This window comes from Protomyctophum parallelum, assembly GCF_964188405.1.
Source record: "Protomyctophum parallelum genome assembly, chromosome: 19".
Classification (NCBI taxonomy): domain Eukaryota; kingdom Metazoa; phylum Chordata; class Actinopteri; order Myctophiformes; family Myctophidae; genus Protomyctophum; species Protomyctophum parallelum.
In genome coordinates this window covers 29,581,383-29,594,286 of record NC_139717.1, presented here as the reverse complement: position 1 = coordinate 29,594,286, position 12,904 = coordinate 29,581,383, and the positions used below count along the sequence as shown (strand labels likewise).

Sequence of the window (12,904 nt, the reverse complement as noted above, 5' to 3'; positions counted from 1 at the left end):
CTGAAAGAGCTGTTCAGTTTGGTTATCTCCAAACAGGAGGTGAAAAATCGCGCACAGGGATACTTCATTGAAAATGGGGTGCTGCTTCGTAAATGTGTGCCACATGGCAATGGGTTAATTGGAAATTCAATTTTCCAAATTGTCATTCCTTCCAAGTTCCAGGAGTCAGTTTTGCGCATTGCTCACTATGAGTCAGGGCATATGGGGGTGCGCAAAACTTATGATGCAGTGTCCAAAAAGTTCTTTTGGCCCCGTGTTAAAAGAAGCGTGGCAATGTACATCAAAACCTGTCGGACTTGTCATGAAACTGAAAAACAAAATCAGTCCATCAAAGTGGCTGATTGGGTCCCTAATTTGGAGATAGCTCAACCCAAATCTGTTAAGGGATGCTCTGTGGGAAAAATGTTCAGCCCAAGTGATGACATTATGTTTCTGGAGAGTGACAGACACAAATCTGTCAATGTCAAATTTGTGAAACCTTCTGTGTCACAGGTGCACAAGGCACAATTGAGTTTTCACCCTGTTTGCATTTGTAATGCACACAGAAAGGAAAAACATGGCAAAAGTGATTGGCAAATGGAAGTAACTTGATGTGGATGCTTTATTTGGAGCCTCATGGATTAATCCTGTGTTCATAATCTGTTTTGCATTATGTCTTAACCTTCCTCTTAAAGGCTTCAAGGTACCAGTTGCTGAGAGTGGGTGAGGCTAAAGAGTGATGCAGATGTGAGCTGGGGGGGTTAGTTTCAGTGGGGTTGCTTGTAAAGTAAAGTATGTACACATTTTCCGATTGTTTTTTTTTGTAGCACAAATGTTGGGCAAGGGTTCCCTTTGGGACCCTGTTTTCGAGGGGGGGGATGTGACGACCCCCTGGGCCTTTAGTCTACTATGTGGGTTCTGTGTGTGTATGTGTGGCTGTGCCTTTAACAGTTCCATTGCAGTGTTGGAGGGCGGAGCCAGAGATGATGAGTGGAAGGGGAGACACCTGGCCAGTGTCCTCCCCAAACACTATTTAAGACACCTGCTCTCACAGCACTACAGATCTGCATTTCTCCACAGGCTGCAGGGGCAGCTGCTGGAGAGCACCCTTGTTCATTTGTTTGGTTTTGGTTCTAGATTTTGGGCAGCATGTTTCCCTGCCAATTTAAGTTGGAAACTTTGTTTATTCAATTCTTTAATTACTATTTACTATTCACTACAAGTATGAAATAAAATACTTATTTTTGGATTGTCCTCCGGTGTGGTTTCCCCCTTCTTCGTTATGGCCCCAGAGCCAGCCATAACAACACGCATCGGCCCGGTCAACTATAGAGTGAGACAGCCAGGCAGGCGAAAACCCCATCAGATATACCATGTGAACATTCTTAAAAAGTGGCACGCGCCTAGCACTGTTCCCCCCCGTCTCTCACTCACCACCTTCTCCCCACCTCCCCCTGTCCCCATAGGAGAAGACCTGTCACCGACGCAGCGGCAGGACGTACAGGAGCTGCTTAGCCAGTGCGCGGATGTGTTCTCGGAACGGCCAGGACGCACGCATGTCATCGAACATGACATTGAAACCACCCCCGGTAAGGTGGTCCGTCAACGGCCGTACCGTATACCCGAGGCGCGCCGCATAGCGATCAAGGACGAGGTAAAGCAAATGCTCGAATTAGGCGTGATAGAGGAATCCTACAGCCCCTGGGCCAGTCCTATAGTAATAGTGCCCAAACCAGATGGCTCATTGCGCTTTTGCAATGATTTTCGGAAGTTAAATGAAGTGTCAACGTTTGACGCGTATCCGATGGCTCGCGCGGACGAGTTGATCGAGCGGCTGGGCCCCGCCCGGTTCGTCAGTACACTAGACCTCACAAAAGGGTACTGGCAAGTCCCATTATCGGCACGGGCCAAGCCAAAAACCGCCTTCTCCACCCCGGAGGGCCTGTTTCAGTATACCGTCCTCCCGTTCGGTGTCCATGGAGCACCCGCCACGTTTCAACGGCTAATGGACCGGGTCCTGAGACCCCACCGTGACTTTGCCGGAGCATATCTGGATGACATCGTGGTCCACAGCGCCACCTGGCGGTCCCACCTACAACACCTCGAAGCAGTGCTTGGAGCGCTGCGTAAAGCCGGGCTTGTAGCCAACGCCAAAAAGTGTCGCATCGGCCTGACGGAGACAGATTACTTGGGCTTCACAGTGGGACGAGGCTGCGTCAAACCCCAGCGGAAGAAGGTGGAACGGCTGAGTGAATGGCCCCGACCGATCACCAAGAAGCAGGTGAAATCATTTATGGGGCTCATTGCCTATTACCAAAAATTTATTAAAGACTTTGCCACTCTTGCAGCGCCACTCTATGACCTGACCAAGAAGAGCCTGCCCCACCACGTAGGGTGGACCCCCGAGGCGGAGGAGGCTTTCCACACGCTGAAAGCGGCTATATGTGAGGAACCGGTCCTCATTGCCCCGAATTTCAGCCAACCTTTCGTCCTCCACACCGACGCCTCGGGAACGGGGGTAGGAGCCGTGCTCTCGCAGGTCATAGACGGAGAGGAACACCCGGTAACGTACGTCAGTCGAAAACTGCTCAAGCACGAGCGCAACTATGCCACAGTGGAGAAGGAATGTCTCGCCATCAAATGGGCTATTCATCACCTTCGATACTACCTCTGGGGGAGGCAGTTCACCGTCATCACAGATCACGCCCCCCTGAAGTGGATGTCCCGCAACAAAGACAGGAATGACCGCGTTACCAGATGGTTCCTCGAGCTGCAGAATTACAAGTTCGATGTACAACACCGGCCCGGGAAGGAAATAGCGCACGCAGACGCGCTCTCCAGGAGGTACGAGGAAGGGACAGGGACTGAAGCTTCCGGAGCCACCGGCAAGCTTGGAGGGAGGATGTGTGGCATGTCGCTAGGCAACAGGCCGCCAGGTAGGCATGGGTCCCGAGAGAGCCAGTGGGAGAGAGGCAGAGTGCAGCAGAGAAGGCCACGCCCACCACTCGGCCAGCTGGTAGACAGCCGCTACGTGCCCGCCTACATGTTGTCTCAAGTTCATGAATACCAATCAAGGCCACCTGTGGAGCCAGACAGAGAGACAACATGTAGGCGAGGCTGCCTCTGCCCTCACTTCTCCCATGACGCTCTCAGAGACAGGTCGGGCCATGCACTGGCGGTAAGCGACTCCACTCTCACACACACACACAACTCACAGCGTTCTGTATGTGAAGGGGCAAGCACTAATTCATCTCTCTCTATCCCATATACAGGCAACACGCTCCGGATACTAATCCCATTCATTAACAAACCCGCTGGTGAGATTGAGACGGGGAAGGGAAAGCCCCCGTCACTGTGTCTCGAACCAGGCGGGATATTATAAGACTGTCACAGATTCTCCGTGAGGAGGGGTAGGGATAGAGCCGGCCAGCGCCACCCTTAGGGAAAGAGGGGAAAGCCTGGAGCTCCCACCACTGACATTGCTTATAAGTTGTATATTATGATTTGATGATTTTGATCGCATGTCCAAACCCACGGATCTGTATATAATAAAACCGCCTGTAGGCGAGATGCTGTACCACTGAGTGTCCTGGTGTCGTTCAGTCCCCACAATATACATACTATCCAGTTGAATCATTGAGGATATATGCTGTCTGACGATAACATAAAAACATGCTAGTGATACTGTATTTGTGGGCACATTTGGAAGCATTTAACCATATACTACAGTTAATCAGTTGAGAACACCACAAGCATTGAGGCCCTGTATACAGCGGTGCTGTTAACCTTAATGTCATGCCAACTACAGACAGTGCTGTTTAATCAGGAGAAAAGAAGATTTCATGCCTCACAGGAGCGGGTAAAGAATGTCCCTAGTCTATGGGGAGCATTAGGGACTTATTATGTATGCACACAGCATCTTTTGGTTTCGTTAGGAAAACTAAACCAACAGCTGGGGGACAGAGAGTTGACAACAGAACAGATGAGAACAGAATATACATAAGTAATCAGAAAGAAACAAGAGAAATTATTTAAGTCAGTGACAACACTGCTGAGCAAATGCTTTTGCAAGTCCAACCCCTTTCAAATTCACCCACATAAATGCATCAGACCATGAATCATACGTATATTATTCCAATTATATATCATATATTATGTTCCTTCAATTGATTTAGTAATTGACCACATCATAGAGGATAGAGAAGCAGGCTTGTGAGACGTGACCACTGACCTCTGATGTCAGTCCAAATCCACAAACCAGCCAGGGAAATCTGGGAGGAAAACCTTTATGATGAATGCTTTCACCTCTGACATTACTGCAGGTGACTTTAAGAAAGTCCTAAGAAGGGTATCCAAGATCAGTTAATTTCCCCGACTAAAGAAAAAGGTAACAAAACTGTTTTGCTGTAATTCAGTGAGCAGAGTAGCCATTGACTTTTCAGTCCCAATGTGGTGTAGAACATCATTGATATGAATACTACTTTAATTAATATCACTTATTGGCCATGGGCTGTGACGGTGAATTGTCTCAAGAACATTTAATTAAAATAAAATCTGGATTAATTATGAACCGAGAAAGGCTGACTTGCATGCTGCATTAATTAAATGTGCACACGACTGTTTTGAAATCAAATGTTAATAAGAGTTATTTTTACAGAACGTTGTTCAACTTGTTCAACTAGTTGAACGAATTGAATGCACTAAACTGACAGGTTTTTATTTATTTATTACGTGATAAATTATATTATTGTAACTCCCCATAAGTAATTATACTATTTGATTAAAACAAGTCAGCCATGTCTGAAAATCCTGCATATAGCCGGCTACAACTGTTGTACAAAATGGTAAAAGCATCAGCCGATATTGATGGGAAATACACTCATACACTACCAAAGAAAAGTAATTTGCATGCTTTCCTAGATTAATGTGGCAGCAGCTGCATGCTACAGAAGGAGCAGCAGCCATATAGCTTTGGTATTGAACGGTCTAACAATCCATGTCATTCTGGCCGTTTGCCATTCACTGGCACTGTAAATATGTCATGGCGTCGTCTACCTTGTAGAATGAATCCATGGACAGCAGCACCACCCAGGGAACGTCCAACGCTTCTATGATCTTATTGGCTACGGTGGTTTTTCCAGAGGCACTGCCACCACACAAACCTACATGGGGAGGAGGCAGGAAGAGAGGAGAGGGCCATGGCATCAACACATGCATTGTCACAATTAAGCTCCGAACCCCAGCCCAGACGCTAAGAAGCATCACATGACAATGAACAACATCATCTTATCCAATTTGACAACCTCAAAGGGTCTCTTGTCAAAACTTAGTTTTGACAGAAAAGTAATTAAAACAAATTATGACAAAAGGTGAGGTTTTTTTTGGTTGCTTTTTGCCTTTATTGATAGATGAACAGTAATCAGAATTAAATGGGGAAAGAGAGATGGGGGGGGGGTGACACACAGCAAAGGTCGTCGGGAACGGGACTCGAACCCGTTACCATTTAATCATTCATTGTGAAATTTGTGATTCACTGTCTTGCTTGTCCATATCTTTCTTTTAATGCAGCCAGAAACTGTCATCTGAACAATGGAGAATTCTAGAAACAACCTGACTAAATCGCAAACCATATAGTGCAACCATATAGTGTTATTAAAGGGATATTTCTCTTCCAAACATGTTTGGGATCATTTCAACGTCTATTCAAAAATGCAGTTCTACAAGCTGTGAGCTTAAATAGATCTGCTATTTTCGACACGTGGCCCGCTTTGCGGCAAAGTATAACTTGAGCTTAAAGTTCTCACATTATTGCGTTTCTAGCTCGATTATATCATCAATCTGCAATTTTTCCGCCGACTGGTCTCTTAATAATACTGAATTAAGCAACTTAGAAACTTCCTGGGGTGCTCACAAAAGCCTGAGTAGACGTTAATACTTAAATAATCAACTATTCTATAATCGGCAGCCTAATGGAGTAATCAGAAACATCAATTACTTTTATCCATTGCCTGCCTGCTGTACATACTGTACATGTTTTTGAGGGGCGCTAGCCCCTCCTATACACAGGTTTAATGTTTGTCTTTAGTTCAATGTTTGTTTTGTAAAATGAAGGGAAAATGTAACTCATGTCATATTGTTAATGGTGTTTAATGTTTGTGTTGGCACCGTTTGTTTTACATCCCTTTGTTGTTGTTCGTTTACACCTAATCAACATGAGTTAGACTTAAATATATTAGCGCCCCTCACTTCACACGGGTGTGATTTTTCTAAATAAGGTCAATTTGTTTTAACCCATTCAGGATCGGAACACCTTTTGATGTTTTAAGCATCAAGCTATGAGCTTGTAGATTGCTATTTTTTTCCTTTTTTTTAATATATATATAATTTTTATCCCACGATTTTGCAACCCATTTTTTCACCCAGTGTCAATTATCTAATGTAATCCTGGGCGCTACACTTCCTCTGCCAACCTGGAGGGGCAGCGGACTGACCTCATGCTTCCTTCTATGCTTGAGGAGTCCAAGCTGCTTCTTTACACCTGACATGAGGGAGTTTCCCCGGCCGGATGTAGTGCGTGGAAGGAACACGTTATTCCGACCAGTTCCTTTCCCCTCCATCAGGCGCCCCGGCTGGCCAGGGGGAGGTAGTTTAGAGACCAGGATTCATGCATGTTTTTTGTGAGGGTACCTACCCTAGGGGACACGGGGAGAACATGCAAACTTCACACAGAAAGGACCTTTCGCCAACCCCGCCTCAGGTATGGGCACTGATGACGCGGAGGAGGAAACACGCCCCCAGCGTCCCCAGCAGGAATCGAACCCAGAACCTTCTAGCTGTGAGGCGACAGCACTAACGACTGTGCCACTGTGCCCACCTAGATCTGCTATTTTTGAAAAATCATTAAAATGTGCCACAAATCTTTGAATATATATTCTTTCAGAGCGAACGTTTTTAAATCAAATCTTTGCTTCTGGGGTGGTCCCTGGAACAACATATTTTCAGATGGGAGTCCGCGGCCAAATAAATACTGATAATTCTGGGGGTCCTTGACATAGAAACTTAGAATCGGCCTCAGGTCTAAATGGGTTTATTCCCATATACATACTGTAAGAGTAAGACAGATTCATATCCTGACACTGACACATACTGTAAGACAGGTTCATATCCAGTGCAGTTCAGCTCTTATATTTCCTATGACTAATCAAGACCATCAACAAGTGAGTCCACAACAAGAAATCCCTATGCCAAAAATACACAAAGGAAATACAGGATAACTATCCCATTGTGTGTGTGTGTGTGTGTGTGTGTGTGTGTGTGTGTGTGTGTGTGTGAGACAGACAGAAATAGCCTTCTTCTGAGCTGAACACCTAGTAAAGGGCTGGAATGAGGTTTTCTTCAGATAAGTGTATTGTTTTAAGTGTAAAAGCTACTGATGCACACAGCCAGTTTCAGCCACTGAGGGCAACACAAGACCCAGACACGACCATGGGGAAAGTGAGAAAACAGCTAAACACCAACATATTATCACTGACAGCAAGGGTGTCACAATTAATTTAAAAAAATTAAACGTAATCAGAATCGTGACAATCTAAATTGCAAGGTGCATATTTTTTTAATGAAAGCTGAACAATCTAACAAAGGTTTCCATTTCTGTGGAGAACTGAAGCCCATAAATCAAGTTATATTCAGGAGGAAATCGTTCATTTGTGAACAACTTTGAGCATGAGGAAAGAAATTACAAGGTATCATATCACAGTTGCAACTTCTGGTGAATATGTTGCAATATTGACGTTTTGTCAGTATCGTGCAGATCTGCTTAACTCTGGAAATAGTCGTTAGGGCTTGTAAATTGAAAAGGGCAAAACTCAAAATCTTTATCCTATCTGAATTGTACCATTATTGATTCCACAGTGATGAGAATAGTCACTGTGGCACACTCACACACTACAATGAAACATGCCCATTGACACTAGTGGCTATGGGTGATAAAACAGCATTTTCTAATTCTATTAGCAATTAAATCTGATTCTGCACTGAGCCAAGGCAAAACAGTCCACTAACCCTTGTTCTGTTCCGCCCTTTTCATGTGCTGTTAACTGTAAATCTCCTGCCTCTTAAATCTCATGTCTCTTAATGCTGGGGTTCCCAAACCTTTCCATGACAAGGACCCTATAGCCTGTGTCTGTGAGTTACAGCCCTTTTGTGAAATGCTTTTTTTAAAGAAGAAATTGTGAAAATAGCAAATCAATACAAGCTCATGACATGTCGCCTCCACTTTGAAAAGCACTGTCTTTCAATCTCTTCCTCTTCCCCTCCACCCTAAAATGCTGGTCGCTCTCTCACCCTTTGCCTTCAATTGACCTTTGATGCAGGTTGATTATACCGCATGAACGCACTCTCTCCTATTCCCTCCTTTGTGTGTGCATGTGTGCACACACACGAACACAAACCTGGGCCTTTCCCTTTACGAGAACCACATCTAGCGGAGCACAGCAGAGTGTGAAATTGTAACCAGTGCGACCCAATGACGATAACCGATTGCCTACTAAAGATAACGGCCAGTCGGCTCCCATTCATGGCACATGATGGCAGTCTGATGCGTGCAAGTGCATGCCCCCACGAATACATCCATGCACACACAAACACAGTTGGATGATGCTAATCGATACACACATAAAAGCTCACACATTATCAATTCTCCTTCACTTGTAAAAACAGTACAGACACGCACACTCATTTGTGCATGTGCAGCTTGCAAAAACTGCAAATAGCAACAATGCCATCATGTAGGGCTTAGACACATTCTGGCAAGAGACAGGGTGGAAAAGTCTATCTTGTCTGACTCTGGAAACATGTAATCTGATGTTTTGACAACAAGGTATGTACTGTCCTTTCCTAAAACCACAAGACTCCACTAACAAACCAACAAGAAACACTTACATCATATTGTGTGTGTGTGTGTGTGTGTGTGTGTGTGTGTGTGTGTGTGTGTGTGTGTGTGTGTAATCCCCAGCTTTCTGTGTATATCTATCTCTGTTTGCAGCTAATCTCAGAAACTGCTGACAGAGTGAACTCCTCCTACTTACATATTCAGTGTGTAAGCGTCTCTGGATCAGCTAAATTACAAAAAAATCTCACCAATGACAAAGGCCTCTTTGAAAGTGGTCCCAGTGACATTGTACCAAGGCGGTCTGCCGGCGGTGTAGATGGTCCTCTTATTGGTCCTCAGCAGCGGCGGTTCTGTCTTGGATTGACTTGTGGTCCGTTTCCGTGGTGACAGCGAGGGGGTCAGCGGACAGCGGGGAATGGGAACTTGTTTTGACAGGCCATCCAGTGAATCGTCTCCACTCCCACTGACCACAGCAGACACAGATACAACGTATACGGTCAAATCGTGCATGTTTATTCCAAATGTACAGCTTTGCATTATTTAGTAGCATTAGTGGATAAAGTTCACTATCTAGTCTGAATTTTATATTTAAATGAGTGGAGAGTGGCAGGTTAAGCTTAAGCAAGAGGATGACATGAAATACAACAAACATAGCTCATAGCTAAACTCAATCGACAGTAGGTCTTCTAGGATGTATAAAATCCTAGCCCTAGAATGTCTGTGATCATACATATAGTCATATATTCCTGTATACACACTGCCTATCTGCTTTTGTTTGCGGCACAACATGCGTGGCATAAATGTGATAAAGGCTCCGTTTGTATTCACCCATTAAATAATTCCAAAGACGTGGAGTGAGATATTGTCTTCTACTTTCATATCCATGTGAAAGTTCTGGCACAAAACGTGTATTTAGTCAAATATCTCCACTTTTTCACAAGCTGTTGCGCCGCAACCAGAAGCAGAGAGGGGTGTTGTGGTGTTGGGCTGTGTATACAGGAATATATGACAATATATGTATGATCACAGACAATCTAGGGCTATATAAAAACCATGTGTAAGAGTGAAATGTGTAAGATAACCAACCATTAAAGCCCTTTATTTTTTGTTGTACAACGAACAGCAGGTTTTTAAAATCTTTGGAAATATTTTAACATTTTAGATAAAATAGGTTGAAGTGGTTGAAAGATGAAGGTGGTAATGGGCTTGTTAATTTACCATCAGAATTGCCATATAAGCTCACACCTGCCCCGTGCTGCTGGTGCAAGAGAGGCAGTTGAACCCTACTGTCACTCACTCATTGTGCTGCAGAGAGAGGGGAGGGGGAATCTGTACACTCCAATAGACCCTCTCTGACTACATCTCTCTCCACAGTGATGGCCACAGCCTACTGTCTGTGTGGCTGAGGGGGAGGGAGGGGGATCTTGCCAGCCCTCCCCAGGAAAACCACACAGCTGCCTCAGACACAGCATGGCACAGGGTGGGGCAGGTACTCGCCTGAGTAAGGCTATCATCACTTGGAAGTTCAAATGTTGTGCATTTTAAGTTAGATATCTTTGAGATATTTATCCCCCCTTACCTGAAAACACTGAATGATGGAGCTTATACAAAAAACATTTCACCCACTTATATCACATGTGATGTGACAAACTGATTCTCAAACCATCATGTGCGAAGTGTATTATTGCAAGTGTTCAATGCATAACAATTAAGTGACAGCGTTCCAAATGCACAGCTGGGTTAGATAACACAGACAGACACCTGATCCCTCTGTGTCGTGTCTTCCTCAACGCCACGTCTGGTTTATGAATCAGCGAATACGCAGAATGGTTAGCCAGAGAGCATGAGTGTACGTGGTATGTATGTTAGTCATATACGTAAACAAACAGTACACCTTCCATATTGAACTTGATAGAACGTTATGTACTGGTATGTCTGTGTGGACACAGCAACTCCGTTGAACAATAATTATTATTATGCGAGATATTCCCCCCTGGCTGTTGTCTTGCTATGCATCATCAGCTTTTGTTCTCTGACTCGATCGAACTCAATCTATAATCACACGGTTAACGAAAAGCACTAATTTAAGAAGATCAGTGAACATTAGTCCTTGTCAGCAAGCGACATACATAGTACATACTACTGGTATAATAAGCTACATATGCATGTCACCCACCCACGCTAAGAAGAATGATTGAGTGGGTTAGGCTAACTTAGCCATGAGCAATGCTAATATTAGCCGTTTCTTCTATGCCCCCCGTTTGTTTTTCGCTTTATTCCAGAAAGTCCTCAGTTCACTGACCTGTCAGATCTGGACATAGATATGTCCTCTTCTTCTGCCAGGCCTTCTTTGGTTGTCTGCTGCTCCTGCTTGTCTTCTGCTTGGCTTGTTGTCATAGAAGCCATGTTTCCATCTGTCCCACTGAGCGAAGCCGCCGGCGCGTAAACCCAACACATGGACGCTGCGTGATGACGTTGCACTTTGTGCACTCCCAGGTGATTCGCCCAGGTGGGCGTGGTTATATGCCTAAACAATAAACATAAACTAATAATAACTAAACTAACCTAACCTTAACCTAGCTCACAAAAACTATGCCTACATTTAAACTTAACCCCAACAGTAACTTCACAGAGATTATGCCTAAACCTAACCTCAAAACCAGCTACTTTCCCCCTTATGTTGACAATGCATAAATTGACATGCATTAACAATTCAAGGCACACAGGGGGAGCAGTTGGGGGTTCAGTGCCTTGCTCAAGGGCACTTCAGTGGTGTTGGCTGAGTGATGACAATCACTTCTCCACCCAGATCCTGCCCGTCCGGGGAATCGAACTGGCAACCTTTCAGCAAAAAGGGCACTCCTATAACCCTTAGGCCACCGCTGCCCCTTAATATAGCATGAAAATCTGTTTAACCTCTCACTCCAGTCCCCATATTTGAAAATAGCCGAGGTTGTGGCCTCCTGGTGGCGCTATAATAAGCCAATGTGACAAGGGTGCCATTTCTTCTCACACCTTTGATAGCAATTGGATGATTTGAGGCAATTTGTTCCAAAAATGTGTTTTGCAAAAACCCACCTGTTGGTGGTGCTATAACAGGCCAATGGGTGAGATATCCTCAGCCTATAGTAAGAACGTTTGTGAAAGATTTCACGTAAATTGCACGCTGCATTCATGATTTGAGGCTTTTTGTTCAAAATGGGCCAATCCTGTAAAGAAAGCCAATGTTAGCCAAATCGGACAGATCTGTGTTGAGCACATGACTATAGAGATAGCCTACTGTGTAACGATTTGGAGGAGTAATATTCAAAAATGTGTTTTACAAAACTCGGCCTCCTGCAGGTGGCGCTATAACAGGCCGTTCTGGACAATTTGGGATCGTTGGCATCTAGGAAGGAAGTGTATTCGTTAACGGTGCCGGAGATTAGCTGGTATAGACGGACGGACACAATCACACACACACACACACACACACGCACACACACGCACACACACACACACACACACACACACACACACACACACACACACACACACACACACACACACACACACACACAAACGGACGGACGGAGTGCAAAACATACTCTCTCCCCATGACTTCTAACCAGATCCAAGAAGCTTGCTACACTTTGTTTCAGGGGAACATGGTTACCCAATACCGCCCCCATCTGGCAGAGTCAGGTTACATGACTTCGGCCTGGTGGAGACAATTAAGCTTGTGAGCTATATGAGTTTAGGGGTGCGTAATTCGGAAATGCGCACCGGGAGCACTCGCCAATTAGTTGGCATTGGCAGTGCGCTCAGTGTGCCTATCCGAACCAACGCACCCTGAATTTAGATTTAGATTTTGACCTGGATATAGATTTCAAACATCCTGACATTTTGGGGGAAATGTTTGATATATTTTTTTAACATTTTAACAACACAAATCTTAATTGTTTACAGGTCCCCATGGTAGGCTACAAAATATTTTGAAATGGGCCAAGGCTAAATACATTAATTAATTGACTGAGCCTGAGCCACTGATTTCAA

The 12,904-nt window shown here is 44.7% G+C and overlaps 1 protein-coding gene across 2 annotated transcripts in view; it reads right to left on the bottom strand.

Annotated features, from left to right (window-relative positions):
- The window catches only part of LOC310876369 (uridine-cytidine kinase-like 1), a 45,287-nt gene extending 33,982 nt beyond the window's left edge, over window positions 1-11,305 (bottom strand). For both annotated transcript variants that reach the window (XM_083789897.1, XM_083789896.1), the window contains exons 1-3: window positions 11,172-11,305; window positions 9,118-9,332; window positions 5,035-5,141 (exon numbers count right to left, since the gene is read on the bottom strand). In XM_083789897.1, coding sequence (XP_083646023.1) covers window positions 5,035-5,141; window positions 9,118-9,332; window positions 11,172-11,275 — 426 coding nt within the window. In that variant the 5' untranslated portion in view covers window positions 11,276-11,305. The remainder of the gene's footprint in view (window positions 1-5,034; window positions 5,142-9,117; window positions 9,333-11,171) is intronic.
- Between the last annotated feature and the right edge of the window lie 1,599 nt (window positions 11,306-12,904).